Source organism: Elgaria multicarinata, chromosome 1 (genome assembly GCF_023053635.1).
Source record: "Elgaria multicarinata webbii isolate HBS135686 ecotype San Diego chromosome 1, rElgMul1.1.pri, whole genome shotgun sequence".
Taxonomy (NCBI): Eukaryota; Metazoa; Chordata; class Lepidosauria; order Squamata; family Anguidae; genus Elgaria; species Elgaria multicarinata.
Genome location: NC_086171.1, coordinates 183,699,922 through 183,722,193, shown reverse-complemented (window position 1 = coordinate 183,722,193; position 22,272 = coordinate 183,699,922). Strand labels below are relative to the sequence as shown.

Genomic DNA, 22,272 nt, shown 5'->3' with positions numbered 1-22,272 from the left:
CAGGCATTACATCACCATCAGGGTACAGCTTCTGCAGCAACTAATTACTTTTGGCTTCCTTCCTGCCTCTTTGCCCTCCCTAGCTCACCAACAGGAAACTTGAACACTGAAGCAAAACAAAGAGTCACCTGGCAGGCTTCTGCTTGACAGTCTCCCAAAGCTAATCTGTCTTCTGGCCTGGGGAGCTTCCACCAAGGCCTGCAATTTTTTCAAGGGGTGGAACCTACAGGATTTGGGGCAGGGATTTTCAATATGCCATTCAATGGGAACAAGGCACAGGGGCAGGCAGTAGGGGCTGAGGAAATGCCCTTGGCATTATGAGGACTGCTCCATTCCTCCCACCCACCCATTATGGCGTGGCTCTTCCTCAGGGTGTACAGGGGTGAGATCGCAGACATTTTCAGAAGCAAAGGAACAGTCATGCTGGATCAGACCAAAGGTCCATCTAGTCCAGCATTCTGTTCACACAGTGGCCGACCAGATTTGCATGGGAAACCCTCAAACAGCAAACAAATGCAACAGCACCTTCCCACTCACGTTCCTCAGCAACTGGTGTACTTCAGCATACTGGTACTGGAAGTAGCATACAGCCATATATCCTTCCCATCTCTTCTCAGTGTTTCCAAACCTGGCACACTCTGGATATATTGGTCTACAACTCCCATCATTCCCCAGACAGCATGAGTAGTGGCTGGGGATGAAGGGAGTTCTAGTCCAACACATCTGAAGGGTGGCATGCTGGGGAAGGCTGTTCTAGGACAAAGAGGGTTTGGTCACCCTACTTTCCGCCTCAAATCAACCCCCTTCCAATATTTACTATAAAAAAAAGAAGAAGAAGTGGGACGAAATGGCATTTTTATTACAGGCGTTGCAGAACGCATTCTGATCTCCCTGAGTACTTCTTGTTCAGGAAGTACAGAATCGAACAAACAAGGGAGCACCTGCCCTTAATGTTTTGCAGAGTCTGGTTCACACTCCCTTCTTGATACAGCTAAAGTCTCGCTCTACATTCCTATTCCGGTGAAGCAAAAGAAAGAGGGGCATTAAATTGGGGGGGGGCACCTTGAAAGGTACACACGCCCCCCTCTCTGTTTCTTACACCACTGCGCCCCCACCCCCGCCCGTAGTATAACTAATCCTCACAAGGAAAGGGGCGGGGGGAATCACTGGGGAGGAGGGGGAGGAAAGGGAAGCATCCTAGGAGAAAGCAGAGGAGAAAGACCAAGGACATAAAGCCCATCTCCTTAAGTCCACGGCAACGCAGAGAGATGGCTCCCTTTGCAGCACCGCCGCCGAAGCTTTGCGCGGCGGTCTCCAAGCGCGCAGCCTGCAACGCCGCCGGGGAACTCCAGCCCTGCCTGTTTTGTTTCCCATGGGGTTGCGATTGGGTGGGACGATGCTGGTAAGGCTCCCCCCTCCCCTCCCCCCCGGTCCATAAATCCCGGAGTTTTTCCCTATCCCCGTCGCTCTGCCTTCCCCTGGGCCTGGGAGTGGACGGGCTCTCGCTCGCTCTCGCCCGCCCGCCCGCCCACCTCCTCCTCCTCCTCCTCCTCCTCCTGCCGGACAGGGACTTACAGAAGCTCCGCCGCTGCTTAAAAGGCCGGTCCGAAGGCATCTCGGACGGGGGTCGGTAGCAGCCAAGAGCGACGCGATTCAGTGGGGACTAGATCCTCCCTGGACCTCAAAAACGGCGACTGGAGTTGGGAGGAGAGATCTCCGGCGCCGCCTCGGGAGCGCGGAAGACGCTGCCTGGGAAGGCCTGGTGGGGCGGCCGGGCAGCAGGTGCCTGCGGGCAATGAGTGCCAACCAGCTGGTCGTCGCTCCTGCTTCTTTCCTCGCCGCCGCCGCTGCTGCCGTCGCCGCCTTCCACCGGTTAGAGCGATTCCCGAAGCTGGCGAAGTCGCGGTGACTTCATCGGCAGCCTCCTTAAAGGGGAGGCGCACGGTCCCGCCCCTTCTGCAGTGCGGCCTCCTTGCCAGGGGCGAAGCACCACCACCAGGCCGGGGCTGCCCTTGGGGCTCTTTCCCCAGCTGATATCGAGGATGTTTTAAAGCTGCAAATGAAAGAACAATGCCAAGGATGCCACCACGGGGCATGTGCAGAGTGCAGATTTCCTTACGCAATGATTAATTGCCACAGCCCGTCCTTCCACTAAACTGGTGTTAAGGAGAAGGATGATTGGTTTAATTCCTCCCTTTTAAATCACTCACTGCCAGGAATTACTCTACGACTTAACCCTGTTTTATGTTAATCCTTCCTGAATGCTTTGAAAGACCAAAGAAATGATACAAATCCAAATAGGACGCCTAAAATCACATTCAGCAGAATTCAAAAGTTCTTTCCTTTTTTTGTTTCCATACGGATATATAGTCATATAGATGCACATCATATTTTTTCTTAATCTATTAATGACAGGCAGATCCAATTTTGGAATGTGTGAAGAAAAAAATGCCACTGAGCATATGCAGAAGTAATCAAGTAGAATAACCTCATAGCTGCAATTAGGAGTCAAGGCAGGCCACAGACTAGGGTGTCTGGGTCAGAAGGAGCTTTGATCTCCAGGCAGACTTGAGTAGGATGTCTCTCATGCTTGTTTATTACATGTATAAGAACAAGCTGTCCTGTGTACATGGTTCTCCACCGATTTTATTCTCATAGCCACCCTGTGAGGTCGGTTAGACTGAGAGATAGTGACTGGCCCAAAGTCACACTGAGTGAGCTTTGTGGCTAAGAAATGAAGCACTGCTTCTTGCTGAATTCCTGCTAGCACCAACAACCATTTCAGGAATCAAATCCCTAGGTCTGTCAATCCTTTATATTTTCATTATACAGGTCATCCTTCTTCATAGGTTGCTGAAGCCACATTTTATTTATGTTTTTTGTATTTTTTCATCTGCCAAACAACCAACAAGCCTCTTCATCCCTCTTCTAAGGCCTCACTAGTGTTGAACATTGTTTTAACTTGATTATCAGCCTCCCTCCTTTGTCCTTAGCCTGTCCCTCTTCCCCACCTATTGCATAGTTGCTAGTCCCTGGCTAGGCCAAGACTAGCAGTGAGCCAAAATTTCTCCGAAGACATTTTTGAGATCTCTCTTTTATCTCATCACCTAGAAAAAGGACATTTTGCATCCAGTATTATGTATGTGTGGCACTTACCATTTCATCCTCACAATACCAGGACACAATGCTAAGTCCAGGGCATTGTAGAGGAAGCAAAATGGTGGCCAAGCTGCAGCAGCATTGGCAGGAAAAAAAAAACCTCAACAACAATCACACCCTTATTCCCCGCCCCCCAAGTTGTACTACTGCAATTGCTAATGGTGATTCCCCAGCTTCAAATATTTGGAGAATTATTCTCCCCCTAAAGAAATTCAGAGAAATGCCCCTCTTTCAATTTCTCTTCCACTAATATCGTGAAGAATTTAGAGAAGCCATTTGCCAGACCTACAAGTATACTAAAATAAGGTGATAGAATAGACAGTACCACTTCAGCAGGTGGGAAGATACTAATTTGAATTTTCCTTCCATATAATAATTTTTAAAAACCTTTTGGAAGTTTTTCAATGCAGTGATTACTAGAAGCCAACATGGATTTGTCAGGAACAAATCCTGTCATACTAATTTGATCTCATTTTTTGATAGGATAACCTCCCTTGTGGACTGTGGGAATGCTGTGGACGTCATATATCTTGACTTCAGCAAAGCTTTTGACAAAGTACCACATGACATTCTGATTAACAAACTAGCTAAAAGTGGGCTAGATGGAACAACTCTTAGGTGGATCCACAGTTGGCTACAGAATCGGACTCAAAGAGTAATTATCAATGGAACCTTCTCAAACTGGGGAGAGGCAACGAGTGGGGTGCTGCAGGGCTCAGTCCTGGGCCCAGTGCTCTTCAACATTTTTATTAATGATTTGGACGAGGAGGTGCAGGGAACGCTGATCAAATTTGCAGATGACACAAAATTGGGTGGGATAGCTAATACCCTGGAAGACAGAAACAAACTTCAAAGTGATCTTGATAGGCTGGAGTGCTGGGCTGAAAACAACAGAATGAAATTTAATAGGGATAAATGCCAAGTTCTACATTTAGGGAATAGAAACCAAAGGCACAGTTACAAGATGGGGGACACTTGGCTCAGCAATACTACAAACGAGAAAGATCTTGGAATTGTTGTAGATCGCAAGCTGAATATGAGCCAACAGTGCGATATGGCTGCAAGAAAGGCAAATGCTATTTTGGGCTGCATTAATAGAAGTATAGCTTCCAAATCACGTGAGGTACTGGTTCCTCTCTATTCAGGCCTGGTTAGGCCTCATCTAGAGTATTGCGTCCAGTTCTGGGCTCCACAATTCAAGAAGGATGCAGACAAGCTGGAGCGTGTTCAGAGGAGGGCAACCAGAATGATCAGGGGTCTAGAAACAAAGCCCTATGAAGAGAGACTGAAAGAACTGGGCATGTTTAGCCTGGAGAAGAGAAGATTGAGGGTAGACATGATAGCAGTCTTCAAATACTTAAAAGGTTGTCACACAGAGGAGGGCCAGGATCTCTTCTCGATCCTCCCAGAGTGCAGGACACGGAATAATGGGCTCAAGTTAAAGGAAGCCAGATTCCGGCTGGACATCAGGAAAAACTTATTATTATTATTATTATTATTATTATTATTATTATTATTATTTATTTATTTATATAGCACCATCAATGTACATGGTGCTGTACAGATAACACAGTAAATAGCAAGACCCTGCCGCATAGGCTTACAATCTAATAAGTTGTAGTAAACAATAAAGAGGGAAGGAGAATGCAAACAGGCACAGGGAAGTGTAAACAGGCACCGGGTAGGGAGAAGCTAACAGTACAGAGTCAGAACAAACTCAATATTTGAAGGCTATAGGGAAAAGAAAAGTTTTTAGCTGAGTTTTAAAAGCAGTGATTGAGTTTGTAGTTCTCAAGTGTTCTGGAAGAGCGTTCCAGGCGTAAGGGGCAGCAGAAGAAAAAGGACGAAGCCGAGTAAGGGAAGTGGAGGTCCTAGGGCAGGCGAGAAGCATGGCATCAGAGGAGCGGAGAGCACGAGCGGGGCGATAGTGTGAGATGAGAGAGGAGAGATAGGCAGGAGCTAGACCGTGAAGAGCTTTGAAGGTCAGCAGGAGAAGTTTATATTTGATTCTGGAGTGAATTGGAAGCCAGTGAAGAGATTTCAGAAGTGGAGTGACATGGTCAGAGCGGCGGGCCAAGAAGATGATCTTAGCGGCAGAGTGGTGGACAGAGACCAGCGGACTGATGTGAGACGAAGGAAGGCCAGAGAGAAGAAGGTTGCAGTAGTCCAACCGAGAGATAACCAGTGCATGAACGAGAGTCTTGGCAGAAGAGACAGACAAAAATGGTCGAATCCTGGCAATATTATACAGGAAGAAACGACAGGATTTAGCTACTGCCTCGATGTGAGGAGTAAAGGAGAGCGAGGAGTCAAATATAAAGCCAAGACTACGAGCTTCCTTGACCGGAGTAAGCGTGACATCGTTGACAGTAAGAGAGAATGAGAGGTGAGAGGGTTTAGGAGGAAAAACAAGCAATTCAGTCTTTGCCATGTTAAGTTTCAAACGACGATGAAGCAGCCAGGCTGAGAAATCAGTTACCTAGGGAGGTTGTGGGCTCTCCCACACTAGAGGCCTTCAAGAGGCAGCTGGACAACCATCTGTCAGGGATGCTTTAGGGTGGATTCCTGCATTGAGCAGGGGGTTGGACTAGATGGCCTTGTAGGCCCCTTCCAACTCTGCTATTCTATGATTCTATGAATAATAGAAAACCCTAGCGTGACAGGGAGAAAGATTCTAATTGAGCCCTTTGCTTGTCGTGCTAATTTTCCAGTTGCAGGAATATTTTATTGTAGGGAAACTCTGGGCCGGTTCGCACATCATGACCCCATGGTGAGGCTGTAGCACATGGGACTGCCATTTTGCATATCCAATCCTGACTTGGGGGTGACATGTTGTGCAAACCTGGCGAGCATGGGTAATGCGAGGATTAAACAAGGCTGTACATGCAATGTGGTGTCTGCAGGCACATCGACAAATATCAAGACACAATTGCTGAAGTACAATTCATCAAGCTATTCTACTTCTATTTCATGTAATTTGAATAATGACAAAGGTCTTTTTTTTTTAACACACCACTTTAGGTTAATTCACTCACCAAATCCCAGCAAGGATTTGTGAAAGGCAACTGTAAAGATAATCACCATTGTCTGCACTTTTTGCATTTCACTTCCCTCAGACAACAATAGCTTATGCAGAAATAAATTTATTATAGCCTTTAAGACTGAGTTCCAAGACCAACTGTTGAAAACAAAAGGATAACTAGTCCCCTCCTCTTGGCCTAGTAAGACAAAGGAATGAGTCATCTTCCCTTCAGGTAACTCAGAGACATGTCCTGGCAGGTCTGTCCCAAATCCTGAATCTTTTAGAAATCAGAGCCCTTGGGTGTATAAGCTCCCTGAAAGGTCATTTATGCTAATGCCATCATAACGTAAAAATAAGTGTGCTTATTGAGGGAGGAAAAAAGCTTTTCTTCCATTTTGTCTACTTAATCATATTAATAACTCAGAGAGACTGCAGTCTGTTCAATATTGTTTTACAGGATGGAAATGCAATTAACCGAATACAATTTATGCAGTCCAGAGTGTATTAATAATGTCCCAAAATGCAAAATTTAACAACATATACTTTGAATTCTTAGAAGGGTTAGTCATGTTTGAGAATTGAAATACCCAAGTGTAGTTAGCCAGACTTCCTCAATACATTATGACCCAGAGATGAACCAGGGGGGAAAAACAACATTTTTCCAAAATGTGAAGTCCAACCAACTGGGCTATTCCTTTTCTGCTAGGATGCACCATTATGTTTCATACACAATTCTATATTAAAATAGTTTAAAAAAATTAAATCTCTGCATATATTTCTTCACATTGCTCCAAAACACTTATTCTGGATAATAGTGAAGACTAACCAGTCAATATTTTATTTATTTATATCCCACCTTTTTTCCTCCAAGGAACACCATACATAATCCTCCTCCTCCTCTTCATTTTATCCTCACAACAACAACCCTGTGAGGTAGGTTGGACTGACAGTCCGTGACTGGCCCAAAGTCACCCAGTGAGCTTCCATGGCTGAGTGGGGACTAGAACCCGGTATCTCCTGACTCTCAGACCAACAAAGAATTAATAAATCAAGCAACCCTAATGCAACAAAGATGTCACATTAAGATAATGCCTTCTGTAAGTTTGACAAATAGGCGAGTTATAAATGTAATTAATTAATAAATAAATAGGAAATGGCAATGAACTAGCAATCATGTATTGAAAGTATGTTGTATCGTCTATTTTGAAAGTATGTTGCTTCTCAGAGGAATACTGTAACAACATTAAACTTTGTAAGGCCGCCTTGAAGCCCAGAATTGGGCAAAAGGCGGGATACAAATAAATATAATAAATATAAATAAACATGAATAATTTCAAGAAAAACAACACTTCCAAACTTTGTAACCAAAGGTTTCTGAAGTCTTTATAAATGCAAGAACACAAATCAACGATTCTTTGATTATTTTAATTCATTTCAGAAGAAATAGCCTCTTCCAAATTTAAATAAGTGACAAAATAAAAAGGAGACAAAAGGAAAAATTAATTTACAGTTATTAGAAATGTTTCTGACAAAAGTTATGTAAAGTTGTTTTCAATTCTAAAGACACCCTTCAATCTTTGACACCTGAGTCATCCTGATTTCATTGTCTGTCTTCTCCATGGAATGACATTTTAATTATCTGAAGAATCTATGCTTAACAGTTTTTTTTTAAAAAAAACAAAGTTTTCTCAAACATTATTAATATGGCACAAACAAATAATTACTAATAGCTTTTTGGGGATATTAAATAAAATATACATTTAGGTATAAGGAATTGTAGATGAGCCAGGGAAGCGTTCACTCTGTAGGATTCTGAATGACAATTAGGAAGTAGTCTTTATCTGTAAGAAAATAGAATAGTTACTTTCAAACCTTCTGTTGTTAATGTCAATTCATGAATAAGTATTGTAGGACATAGCTCATGGGGAGACTACATACTTTAAGTGCAAAAAGGACCAGGTTTATTGTCTGGCGTAAGTATCTCTGTAGTACCAGCAGCTTGCTATCTTAGGTAGCTATCTTGAGTAGCAGCAGGAAAGGCTTCTGCCTGAATACTTGGAGATCTGCTGCCAGTCACAATCAGTAGATAATACCCAGCAAAATAGATTAAGGGCCTAAATCAGCCTTCCCCAACCTGAGGCCCTCCAGATATTTTGCACTTCCACTACAGCCAGGAGGGCTAAGGGTCAGGAATTCTGGGAGTTGTAGTCCAAAACATCTGGAGAGCATCAACTACAAATGAGAAGGATCTTGGAGTTGTTGTAGATAACAAGCTGAATATGAGCCAACAGTGCGATATGGCTGCAAGAAAGGCAAATGCTATTTTGGGCTGCATTAATAGAAGTATAGCTTCCAAATCACATGAGGTACTGGTTCCTCTCTATTCGGCCCTGGTTAGGCCTCTTCTAGAGTATTGCGTCCATTTCTGGGCTCCACAATTCAAGTACACAGACAAGCTGGAACTTGTTCAGAGGAGGGCAACCAGGATGATCAGGGGTCTGTAAACAAAGCCCGATAAAGAGGGACTGAAACAATTGGGCATGTTTAGCCTGGAGAAGATTGAGGGTAGACATGATAGCACTCTTCAAATACTTAGAAGGTTGTCACACAGAGGAGGGCCAGGATCTCTTCTTGATCATCCCAGAGTGCAGGACACGGAATAATGGGCTCAAGTTACAGGAAGTCAAATTCCAGCTGGACATCAGGAAAAACTTCCTGACTGTTAGAGCAGTACGCCAATGGAACCAGTTACTTAGGGAGGTTGTGGTCTCTCCCACACTAGAATCATTCAAGAGGCAGCTGGACAACCATCTGTCAGGGATGCTTTAGGGTGGATTCCTGCATTGAGCAGGGAGTTGGACTCGATGGCCTTGTAGGCCCCTTCCAACTCTACTATTCTATGATTCTAGGGATGGCTGGTCTGAAAACTTTATTCAACAGTAAAGTTCTCTTGTTAAAAACTGTAAGAAGAGCCTTGCTGAGTCAGAGGCCATAGCTAGACGGGGTGATATCCCGGGGATTGTCCTGGGATCGTCCCTGTGCGTCCACATGATGCACAGGAGATCCCGGGAGCAGGGAAGGATGATCCTTCCCTTTCCCCGGGATATCACCCTACCCTTTTTCTCAGTTTTTCCATGGTCTCGGGATGATCCTGAGATCACGGAAAGTGTGGCCCACTGTTGTGGTTTGTCCCGGCTCCTCACAAATAAATGTGAGGAGCCAGGCACGGGGCACATAGCTCTGTGCCTATCAGGGGTGGGGTGGGGGGAGCGAGGAAAGTAGGGGTTTTTTTTAAAAAAAACACCACTAACCTTCTGCGCACGAGCACTCGTGCGCTCCGTCCCCTTTAACAAAAACAAACAAACAAAAAAATGGCAGCCATGATGTTGCGCACCACATTAAACCAGGGTGACGATCTCGCAATCATAAAATCGTGATATCATCGCCCTTCACCACCCGTCTAGCTGAGGCCAGACTAAAGGCCTACCTAGTCCAGCACCGTGTTTTCTGCAGGATGCCTATGGAATGCTCACAATCAGCATACGAGGGGAAATGATCTCTCTCACTGCTGTTCCCAGCAACTGGTATTTGGAGGCATACTATATCTTATCCTGAATCAATGCATCTGATCCTGAGTAAGGCCATGTCAACTAGCCCCATTCCTGATGTTGTGCAAGCCAGATAGCCCTTCTCCCTGATGTGCATGTATTTAGCATGAACATCTGCAGTTAAGAAGGCTTCATTCAAATAGCTGAATGCTGGAGGCATCCAAGCGATTTGGAACCCTGTGAGAATGGAGTCAAGGGGTGGGGCAAGCTGGTATGTGCAAAACTAAATAATCCTAGCCTAATCCAGCACATGGGTTATGTGAGGGTTGTTTACCCCTTGTATAACCCACACTCGCCAGGTTTGCACGCCACGCTAACCCCTCAGTGGGGATGGCATAGTCAACTTGATGTTCATGAACTATGGTATGTTGTCTGAACCCAGTCATGGTTTGTTTTAGGGTTATGTGGGTTAACCCATGCTCTCCAGGTTTGCATGACATGACAACCCCTGAACAGGGTTTTCAAATGCAAACTGGCGCTTGTGGGCACCACAACTTACTGTGGGTTACATAACCCATGATTACCTGCAGTGTGTTGTCCAAAATGAACCTGGTCACAGTATTGGGCAGAGGGTCAGAGGCTAGTACTCTGAGCTTAAATAACTCATGGTGGGCTGTGCCGTGCGAACAGCTCCATTCTCTGAACAAACATCACTCACATCATGCTACTTTTCTGGATGACACATCTCTTGTGACATAACAAAATATCCAAGCTCTCTCTAGATATATATTTGATGGCTCAGCTCAAGTCTTCCCTTAATGACCGGCTTTTGGGACCACAAGCTTTTAAAAACCCAGGCTGTCTAGACCTACTGTAATAGTGGCAGCAGTGTGGGTTCATTAAGAAACAATGGGTTGGATCTAGAGATTCATGCAATGGGGTTTTCCTGGCTCCTCCCTACACTATAGCTTCGAGCCCCATAGAAAGGTACTCATGAGAGTTGTGGGTCCTTTTGGAACAGTCTGTGATGGGGCACAGGGGTCAGGGAGCAGCAGCAGGACAGGGAAATTGGAAGAAGTCAGTGGGGCAGTCTTGTGCAAACAGAAGTGTCTTCCTGCTTCTGCAAGACATCCGAGCAAATGTACAGCGAACAAAATTACCCCTAATGTAGTAAAAACAAAGAGTCCTGTGTCACCTTATAGAAGAACACATTTATTCTGGCATTAGTTTCGTGGACCCTATCCACTTCAGGAGATGAGTGAAGTGACAACCACAAATTGGCACATTTATATTCACAAAAGATGTAAACTGTGTTGTCAGGGGGAATTAAAATGAAAAAAGTACCTACAGCTATGATTACCTTAACAGCTGCCACTCAGAACATGTTGTTGGGTAATAACACAGACACCACTGTCTGCCTAACATATGGAGTATGATAAGAAAAAACTTTTGTCTTTATTCGAACCACAGGACATAGAATTGAATCTTTTGATGTACAATTGTACTTCAGCAATTTCACATTGATATCTATCATTGTAATTCCTTTGTTCACTTCTTTCCTATGGTTTGAATAAGGACAAAGATGTTTTAAATCACACTCTGTATGTTTATCAGCACACTATTGCAATGATCTCTGTCTTATCACTTAACAATGTTTTGTGAATTGCAGCTGTTAAGGCAACCATTGCTGTTTCTACTTCTTGCATTTCAATTCCTTCTGACAATGCAGTTCACATTTCCTTCCTTCCGTTCCCTGCACCAGCACATGTGAATATAAATCTGTCAAATTGAGATTAATGCTTTATGCATCTGATGAAGTGGAAAGCGTACATGAAAGTTTATGCCAGAATAAATTTGTTAGATTTTAAGATGCTACAAGACTCTTGGTTGTTTTTGCTGAAACAAGACTAAAATGGCTACCCCTCTGGAAACTCCCTTAATGAAATGATCTCATAAAGTCCATCCCTAAAAAGCAACAAAACTCCAATGCAGAGAAGGCATTTTTCATTGCTGTTTTGGACATTTTTTAAAAAACCCTACATTTCAAAACTAAGATGAGAGTGGAGCTAATATAACAGATTTAAACAAGGAGAAGATTTATGGAAAGCTGAGTTCACATTCGAACTGAAGGAACCAGAATAATTGTGCTGATTTCAGGAACAGATCTGTAGGTCAGAATGACATCTGTAGCACTCATTTCTGACACTCAAGGTATTTGCATACTATAGAGGATGTCTCAAAGGATGGTCTGCAGGTGACTTATATAGCTGATTCACTGAAACAAAGCACACCTAGACCTGGCATATACCCATGTAGAACCCACTCCACTTTGTCCTCCTTAAAGGAAGAGTATGATACAACCATATATTGTTTTTCCATGTAAAATTTTACAACTGGAGATAATCAAATGCTTCTTAGGGATTCTAAGGCTCCAAGAAGAGAGTTTGGTTTTCGTTTTACCTGGTGCAATCATGATCTCGTTTTTCTTGGAGCGAATCCGTAGGAATGTGAGGTCATTCTGGGGATCAATGTCTCGCACGGTGCCCCTTGCCTTCATTATTAAGTTGTGCATTAAACCTGCGTACTGCATCGTAGTGGAGTTATCCATCGTGGTTTTGATGGGAATACCTGCACAGTACAAAAGGATCCTGTGAATAACTTAGGCTAAGACATTACTTGTTAAAGGAAACTTAGGCTAGAAATTCACTCCTCAATAAACACATTTGATATAATTTGAGATATATATCTCAAATTATATATATATAAATTAATATATATATAATTTGTAATTATGTATCTCTATTCATTTTTAAGAAATATTAACAAGAACATAAACAGCTGCAACATAAACAGGTTCCTTTAATTAGTTTCATAAAGCTTGCACATTGTTTTAACTGTTTTAATTGGTTGTATTGCTTTTAAATTCTATGCTAGTTTTAGCTTGATTAATGGTTTAATTTGTTTTTAGCTGTGTATATTTATTGTTTTATATTGTTGTATAATTTTATCTGTACACCGCCCAGAGATCCTAGAGATATAGGGCGAGATACAAACATTTAAATAAATAAAGTTTCAACCAAGTGATTCTGTCTGATTGTAAAGTCTGCCCACTGCTGTTCTTTCTTGGCTACAAACTTTCCCCCCCAAACAAAAATCCCACTCTGCTGACATTCATGACGTCAACCAACTTAAATAGGATTATTATGTTAAATAAGATGACGACGTAAACTGACTCATGTTGATTTGATAAATACTAATGCAATATTGAAATTAGAATTTTTGCTTTATCAGATGTTTCTCATGTATCATGTCAAGCATGCAACTCAAAGCAGGATTTTCTTTTCTAGGGCTGCAATCCTATGGACACTTAATTAAGATTCAACCCTGTTGAACTCAGTGGGGCCTACTTATGCATAGAATCAAGCTATGATGCAGTCTTCGCCAACCTGGTGCCCTGTAGACGTTGTTTGTCTACAATTCCCAGCATTCCTGACCATTGGCCATGCTGGCTGGAGTTAAAGTCTAAAACATCTGGAGAGCATCACATTGGGGAAGGCTACTATAACACAATATCGTTACAGAAAATAGGTCTAATACTATGTAGAAGAACAATTATTCACTTTCCTCTTCTTTTATATTAGGGATGGGGAACTTCTGGGCATTGAGAGCCCCATTATCCCCCTGGAATCCTGTGGGGGCCGCATTCCTTCCCCATTGCTGATGGAAGTGGCCACTGTCAGAAGCTACTGCTGCCACCAAAATTCAAGCGATACTGCTGGGAAGCAAGGCATACAGGGAGCGTAAACCTTGGCCATGGCTTGACCAGGCCTATATCCTGGGATCGTCCCGGGATCATCCCTGTACACCCAAATGACACACATGGGATACCGATTGCAGACAGGGACGACCCCTCCATTTGCCTGGGATAATTCTTAGGTCTAGTTAAAGCCCTTGTTTCCCAGCTGAATCAGACTTCTGATAGCCTGTCAAACAGCTGTCTAGCAGGCTGTTGGGAAACCCATTCTGCAGAGAAACGGTGTGTAAAAATTTTTTTGTATAAAGCCATCAAATAATTTGGGAACACAGCTCAGGCCAAGTGATAATACTTAGTGAGTAGCATAAACATCTGCACTGATCCAGATAATGGGAACGGAATGGTGCGTGTTGAAATAATGTTCAGAAAGCCTGTATCTCGACTACATCTAAATTTCAGTGTACTTTCTCCAGACAATTTATTCTAACACATGTAGCTTGTTTCTTTACAATTCAAAGCACACAACAGTTTACGAAACCACCACCGCCCAAACTTCAGGCAAAATGAACAGCATGCAGAACAATAAAGCATTCATTAGGTTATTGGCAATTTCCTTGAAAAGCCTGCAAGGCAAAAGTTGACACTGGCCCAATAATTTCCCAAGAAACATCCTACACTGATATTGCTGCTAAAACTTGAGGTTATAGATTTTCTTTAAAAAAAGTGCTTAGATCATCATGAGTGTGCACTGGACGAACTGATATAATGCCTAAATTCCAATACTAAAGCAATGCCATTCAAAGTCATGCTTTTATTTTAGCTTCTCGTGTTTTCTTCTCCAGAACCTTGGGATGAGGGTTTCTTATGGTTAAAAAGTGCGTAACAATTTCAGAACTGAAATTACAGTACGTCTAGGATTACCATGTTCTTCTCCATCTGAGGTTACATCATCTTTTAAGAAACAAACAACCCACGGATGCCCACACTATCGCCACCAAACAAAAAGGAGAGCTGCAGCAGCTGGAGCAAATATGCATGTAATTGGCTGCATATAGAATAATCTTCATGCCAATTTCACAGACATGGGAAATGTCATTTTACAACTGGCAAACAATAGTGCTCTTTTGGTACAATCGCTAGCATGCTCAATTCGGACTAAATGGGTTGCCGTGGGCAAATTCTCTCTTAGTCTTAACTTTCGACCTGTAAAATGAAAATATTTAGTGCTTTACCACAAAAATGACAGCTTGGGTAAGAAATATAGTACTTTGTGCTCCTAAGGTTGTAAGTCACAAATAGTTCCTTAAAAAATTCTAAGAGATGGTTTGAAGTCAGGAAATTTAAAAAACCCAATAGATTTTAGACAATTATAATTATTAAAGGATCATCAGCACACAATGAGCACACTTGCTAACCTTTCATTTTCGAGAACTTATCTTTTCAGTAATGAGGGCTGGGCACTTCACTTCCATTTTTTTAAAAAATCTGAAGACCAAACTATACATTATGATCCACAACTGGATCTCTTGTGTTCTTAGTTTTACACTGATGCAGCCACTGAGGACTTGGAATTTGATTGTAAGAATGCCCTGGGAAGAAGGGGTGTTTAACTTTTCCCCTCTGCACTGTTTTACCAGTCTAGATTGCTCGCTGTCAAAGTTGCTGCAAGTCTGATAACAGGAACATACAGAGAACTGTTAACTTTGTAATGTGTAGGGGGGCTTTCACTGTCACTTCGGGTGGGAAGCAAGATTACACAGTGACCGAGACGATTCTGCCTGCAAGCCACTTTCGGTTTCTGTTGTGAGAATGGAGTGAGAACCTGGACCGCTGGGTTGTTTAGGGACTAAACAACCCAGCAGGTAACCCAGGGTTTGTTGTTGGGTTAACTCTAGGTTGTTTAACCTGTAAACAGTCAGGTTCCATATGTCATGCTGACAACTTCCAATTGCAATGATCAGAGGTTTACAGAAAATAGTAATGGTTTCCACGCAGTGCGCTTTCCCACAAATTGCAGATTAATTAACCCGCAATTTGCCTTCAAATGCCACCATGATGTGCAAAAAGCTCCACTATGAAGTTCTAAGCTTCTCAGGACCTAGTAGGACCCAGTGGGCCACACAAAATGTTTAGGAAGGGGCATATATGCAGGCTGTACACTTCAGTAATATTACAGGAGACAACATCATTCCAATTTGTAGTGCATATTTCTAACACCCAAGTATGTTCCTCCAACCACTAAGCAATACTATCACACCTCCTCCAAGCAGAAAGTAAACTGACACACAGAGACATATTTGCAATGATCTGGGGCAAATTTTCCAGGGCTTTATTTTTCTGCATTTCATATTTTCCCATTTCATAAGCTCATTAGTAATAATGACTGTATGGCAATTGCACATACAATATTGGATAAGCTTGGCATTATTATTATTATTATTATTATTATTATTATTATTTATTTATATAGCGCCATCAATGTACATGGTGCTGTACAGAGTAAAACAATAAAATAGCAAGACCCTGCCGCATAGGCTTACATTCTAATAAAATCATAATAAAACAATAAGGAGGGGAAGAGAATGCACCAAACAGGCACAGGGTAGAGTAAAACTAACAGTATAAAAGTCAGAACAAAATCAAGTTTTAAAAGCTTTAGGAAAAAGAAAAGTTTTTAGCTGAGCTTTAAAAGCTGCGATTGAACTTGTAGTTCTCAAATGTTCTGGAAGAGCGTTCCAGGCATAAGGGGCAGCAGAAGAAAATGGACGAAGCCGAGCAAGGGAAGTAGAGGCCCTTGGGCAGGTGAGAAACATGGCATCAGAGGAGCGAAGAGCACGAGCAGTTTCAAATTTATAGATCAGTGGTTGTCAGCATATCATACACAGTCCTTCGGGCTAAAATATATTAGTGTTTTCAGTAATTTTGTGTCCCCCGCCTTAAATCTAAACACTGAAATGGAGGTACATGCTATTGTCTTTACATTTTTACAAGTAATTTAGTGAATTGTTTTACATAAAATAGCATTTAAATCACATTACATGTTTATTAATTTTCCCTTCAAATATTTCAGATTAAATACTCGTGGAATAGAGGGACAAAAAATTAACATGGGGTACTTTTTTTTTTAACTAAATACAAGTAAAATAAACATAGAGCAGCCTTCCCCAACCTCTTGCCTTCTAGGTGTGTTGGACTTTGAACTTCCATCAGCCCCAGCCACATAGCCAATAGTCAAGAATGCTGGGAGTTGTAGTCCGAAACATCTGGAGGGCTCTAGCTTTGAGAAGTCTGAACTAGAGCATCAGCAATTTTTCCAATGCAAACTGAAAATTTTCAGATGAAAATGCACACTTCCTGGAAAATTTTCTGATTCAATTTTTTTTGGGGGGAAATGTATCATTCAGTATTTGATTTGTAAATAAAGGTACCCTGGGTTTTATGTGACCCGAAAGGGCAGCTTTTGTAAAAACAAGCAAACAAACAAACAAACAAACAAATCCTTAGTTGCACAATACCTTCGGCTATGGGGCATTATAGAAATGTAATAAATAAACAAATACCTTCTGAATTAACAACAATGATTCCTTGGACTCCCTTTTGACTCTGAATTCGCTTCAGGGTTTCTTCCACCTCAGCCTGGAAGAAAAAGAGAATATGTTAGCATGTCTTAAAAGATGCAATTTGTCTGCAGATGATGTTCTGGAATAAGACATCTGGAAACAGAAGAGGGCTAAGAGGGTCCATATAGATGCTCCTTGCACAAAAGCACAGCTATCTCCTGCACCGCCGTATCAATGTCTCCTTAAGCTTTTCTTAAGGCCATAATTTTCCTCCCATCCTTGGAAATAAGCCCTTGGAAGCCAGAAACTAGTTTTCCTGATCCTTTCCAATTGCTTTCCTTAGAACACTAAAAACGTCATACAGGCCAGTGCGGTGACAGCGGTGAAATCCTGGTTTACCCGAAAACAAGTCTCCCCTCTCTCATGTTGCAACAAGGGCCTCTTCACACATGATTTTCTATATGAACGTTACCTCGAAGCAGTGAAATACTTGCAGAACGCATCTTCGGAAGTTGAGTGCAAATATTTAAAGTCTGCTATGAGCATAACATTGGCAAGCAGCCAACGTGTGTAGTTAGCAGGGGGTGCTTCCAGAGGAAGGACTCCAAGTGCTATTAATCAAAAGACATTGTGTGGCTATTCCATCTTATCCTCCTTAATAGAAGAAACAGCAAAGGAGCAGTGGGAAAACAGAGGAGGGTTGCAAAATGAAGATGACGTCATCTGGACCCACCCACCCCAATCAAATCCTGTGAATGAGGCAGTGCGATTGCACAATAAAAAGCCTCGTCTGAAAGCACCCATGGTTCAGTGGCAATGGGATGCAGATGAAGTCTCAACATCCTGACAAAACTGCTTCCAGCAGTGCATAGCTACCCACCATTCTTCCCAAATATAATTTTATCTACACCAGGGCAAACCAATTAAGCAGTGTATTTCATCTCTAAACCTGGGAAGCCCACAGCCACACCTAGATGGTTCACATATAATGACAACCAGTATTGGGTTGCTGAATCGTGGGCTGTCATTGCATGCAAACCCGGAACTATGGGTTAACTATGGGTTATTAACCACAAACAACTGATGAAGAGAACCCATGGTTTGTTGTTCGGTTGTGAACTCCAGGTTGTTTTAACTCTGGGTTGTTATGTGTGTACCCCAAACTGTGGGTTGTTTATAGTTTGTTTTGCCAGGCTATTGAGGTGGCAGGCAAGAGCAGTAAAAAAACACCAGCTGCTCTATATGCCTGTACTACAGTACTGCAAAGGCATTTGGGATACAGGCAGGGAGTGTGGGGGTGGGGAAGTGGGGTGGGGTGAGGACAAACAACCCAGGAATGGACCAAACAACCAGTGCTCAATGGCTCAATTGTCCGGCAGCCAAATTTTGGGTTAACTAAGGCAACAACCCATAGGTTACTTAAACCAAGGCTTCTCATTATGTGTAAATAAGGTCATAGAGGATCCCACAACTAAGAGAACAAATAAAGTGGCCACCAGGAGTGATCAAAACCAATGGTGAAAGTCCTCCTTTAAAAAGAAGGAGCAGGCAGGTCCTGGGAGGATGAAGCAAACTCATCATTATGTAAAAGTCTATTAGCTCCATGTGCAATCAGAAGATGTGGAAACAAGTTTCTGCCCCAACCTGTAAAACAAGAACAACTGCTGACTTCTTTGGAATGCAAAGTGCTTTGCAAATCCAAAGCAAAAGCACAAATCAATAACAGTTCCACCGTGCTATGGCATAGTTCATAGTTAAGCTTTCTCAAACAATAGTGTTTGTTTATAGGAAAACATATATAATTTGAAACCAGAGAAATAGGCTTCTCTTCCCTCATTATGAAAACACACTGCAGAACTACAACAATTAATAATCTGTACTAGCCATACACTCTTTTTTTGTTGTTGTTTATTCATTCAGTCGCTTCCGACTCTTCGTGACTTCATGGACCAGCCCACGCCAGAGCTTTCTGTCGGCTGTCGCCACCCCTAGCTCCCCCAAGGTCAAGTCTGTCACCTCCAGAATATCATCCATCCATCTTGCCCTTGGGCGGCCCCTCTTCCTTTTGCCTTCCACTTTCCCTAGCATCAGCCTCTTCTCCAGGGTATCCTGTCTTCTCATTATGTGGCCAAAGTACTTCAGTTTTGCCTTTAATACCATTCCCTCAAGTGAGCAGTCTGGCTTTATTTCCTGGAGTATGGACTGGTTTGATCTTCTTGCAGTCCAAGGCACTCTCAGAATTTTCCTCCAGCACCACAGTTCAAAAGCGTCTATCTTCCTTCGCTCAGCTTTCCTTATGGTCCAGCTCTCGCAGCCATAGGTTACTACGGGGAATACCATTGCTTTAACTATGCGGACCTTTGTTGTCAGTGTGGCGTCTCTGCTCTTAACTATTTTATCAAGATTTGTCATTGCTCTCCTCCCAAGAAGTAAACGTCTTCTGATTTCCTGGCTGCAGTCAGCGTCTGCAGTAATCTTTGCGCCCAGAAATACAAATGAAATATGAATTATGTCCACATTTTACTCAGTTACTTTTGAAAAGTCAATATGATATGCAAACTTTAGAGTCGCAAAGAACTTTTCATCAGCTAGAGAGAAAGGAAAACTATTACTTAGCTGAATGGAGAGCAACATTACTTAACAGTACACTGTAAAATTACCCTCTCGTCCCTACAATGCAGTGTTATATCAAGGTTATATGTTTGGGAGGTCCAAAAAGTTCTGCCTGCACTAGACCTCCAAGATGGATAGAGGCAACGTGGAGAGAAGGGCAGCTGTACTTCTGTAACACCCAGCCAGTGCAGGAGTTAAGATTATACGTTTCAAAAATAAGCCCATCTTCCAGTACTTGACACATTTTCACTCCAGTACTGGTGTTTAAAGAGCATTTAGCATTAATGAGTTTAAAGAGGTGCCAAAGGTGGAGGATGTGAAGGCAAAGACCACCTCCACTGCTCCTTCCGCCCTACTGGCTTCAGCCGAGCAGGGCACAGGAATCTCGGAAACCTCCGAACAGCGAGGGTGCAATCAATAGGCTTGCATCCTAAACCCATTTGCTAGACCAGGGATACGCAACCTTTTCAGCTCTGAGGGCTGCATGTGATTCAGGGGCACATGGTTGTGTATTCTGCAAAACTATCGATATCATCCATGCATGTGAGAATTTCGCACATGCCCTTCTGCACGCTAATTCTTATATCTGTATATCTTGCAGTCTTTTGTACAAAAAGTGCACAAAGCGCAACAGAGAACCAAATGTGGGGAAGGGACGAAAGTATTGGGCTTGGAAATGGGCAACACCAGTACAGACCATGCTCAGCCAAGGAGGTTACTGTAGCCAGCCTCTCTCTCCACCCGCCACTGCATTCTTGTGAAAAGGACTGGAACGAAGGATAGGAGACAAAATGAGACACCATCCATGAATGTGAGAGCATCGTACATGATGCTCTGTGTGCGAAATGGGAGTCGGAAGATGCATCATCGTTATTTATACCACCTTCCGATCGTGATGAAGAAATGTATCAAAATGCACGCGATCGGGGAAAAGGCAGCTAGCCCAAAATTAAAAGGCAATGACAAGGCGCTCCTTGGGCTCATCCCTTCCCAAGAGCTGCCCCAGAAAACCTGCCTTAGTCACGTCACCCCACCGCACCCCACCCCACCCTCTCTCCCTTCTCGGCTCCTCCCGGGTCTCGAACCAGCGCCACAAACTGTCGCTCCTCCCCCTCTCCCAATTGGGGAAGGGGGCCTCCTCCCGCGCATTCACTCACCATGTTGCAGGAAGCGGGAGAGACCGACACCTTTCTCCTAAACCAGGCAACTCCCCAGCTGGCGCCACAGCCCAGTCCCAATGACCTTACGCGCCTGCGCGCCACTCTCGCCCTGCAGGGCTTGTCGCAGATTTAGCCAATCGTCAGAAGAAGGAGGCGGGTTTGTAAGGTTAGGGACTGTGTCCCATTTCCAATACCGCCTTGCTGTGAGGAAAGGTTAGGGACCGTTGTCTGGAGCGCTCTTCACAAAGGCAGAACCAGTGGCGGCTGGTGGCTCCGTTGTCGGTGGGGCTGGGAATCCACTCTGGGTTTCAGTCAGAACTAGCCAGAACTCTAAATGAGCTATCCAAGGGGCTGGACTCTATGCCCAAAATAGGTTCAGCCCCTTGGATAGTGCCTTTAGAGTTCTGGCTGGTTCCGACTGAAACCCAGATTGGATTTACAGCCCCACTGAAATCGGAGCCACCAGCCTCCACTGGGCAGAACGGATAGATTTGTGGTAGGCTCAATGTAAAGGGAGGACAAGGCAGAATGCTGGAAACTCAGGCTAGGCCGGAAGTGGCAGGGGTGTTATGGCATTAGTGCTAGGATGGGGGAGAACCAGGTTCAAATCCTCCCCCTGGGCCTGAAGTTCACTAAGTAACCTTGGGCCTCTCAGCATTGTGAGGATAAAATGAGGATGGGAAGAACCTTTGAGCTCCTTGGAGGAAAGTGCAATATGAAATATAAACAATAAAGTTCGTACTACCACCAGGCCAATTTAACATCATAACATTTTGCTGTTTTAGAGCATTTGACACATTTTCACTTATTACCCTGCCTTTTATTTTTATTTTAAATCAAGGTGATTTACAGCTTTAAAGAATAACAAAAGCATCTTAAATTTGAATCTGTAAACAAACTGGTATGAGTGAAGCTAATTTCTTAATAGAGACACAGGGGTGACAAAATGTTCTATGACCGTTTCACCCTTATTTCCACTCCCAAATGCCTTCTTAGCTATGGGACAAGGGGCTAAGCGTAAGGGTGGGTGAGAGAACAGGAGTAGCGGCCATGGTCACTGCCAAAAATAAGGCTGTGACCCTATGTACATTTACGTAGGAGTAAGTCCTATTGAGCAAACTTGTAAACATGTTTAGCCGTGCATTGTGTGTTTAAAATGTGCCACTGGTTCTCTGATCCACATTTTGCAATTCAAGAGGCAATGCATTGTTTTTTCCACTAATAGTGCTGTTCTGCCATCTAGTGACTCAGCTAAGAATAGACTGGAAGACATTTCTATGTCAGTTAAAGAAAACTTCCAACAAAGAATGTCAGCAGTCATGAAAATGCAGATGCTGGATTGGGAGTGATGGTAATAATTCAAAGCTAATTTTCACTGCTTTCAGATCACTGTTCTACTGAATGTTGACGGGCAAAGCTTATGTCAGGCTTCCCCAACCTGGTGCCCTCCAGATGT

General features: G+C 43.2%; 2 protein-coding genes across 3 annotated transcripts in view; both read right to left on the bottom strand.

Annotated features, from left to right (window-relative positions):
• The window catches only part of MAP1LC3A (microtubule associated protein 1 light chain 3 alpha), a 41,792-nt gene extending 40,112 nt beyond the window's left edge, over positions 1–1,680 (bottom strand). The window contains exon 1 of the mRNA XM_063145324.1: positions 1,576–1,680. Coding sequence (XP_063001394.1) covers positions 1,576–1,615 — 40 coding nt within the window. The 5' untranslated portion in view covers positions 1,616–1,680. The remainder of the gene's footprint in view (positions 1–1,575) is intronic.
• DYNLRB1 (dynein light chain roadblock-type 1) overlaps positions 1–22,272 on the bottom strand; it is a 545,722-nt gene that overhangs the window by 503,424 nt on the left and 20,026 nt on the right. Inside the window, exons 2-5 of one of the 2 annotated variants that reach the window (XR_010026352.1) lie at positions 20,814–20,834; positions 17,044–17,119; positions 12,190–12,357; positions 7,906–8,022 (exon numbers count right to left, since the gene is read on the bottom strand). Coding sequence is in view for 1 of the 2 variants with exons in the window: in XM_063145335.1 (XP_063001405.1) it covers positions 7,979–8,022; positions 12,190–12,357; positions 17,044–17,119; positions 20,814–20,816 (291 nt within the window). In the remaining variant the exon portion in view is untranslated. Of the gene's footprint in view, positions 1–7,587; positions 8,023–12,189; positions 12,358–17,043; positions 17,120–20,813; positions 20,835–22,272 lie in introns of those variants that run through there. The other variant, XM_063145335.1, reaches the window with a different exon arrangement.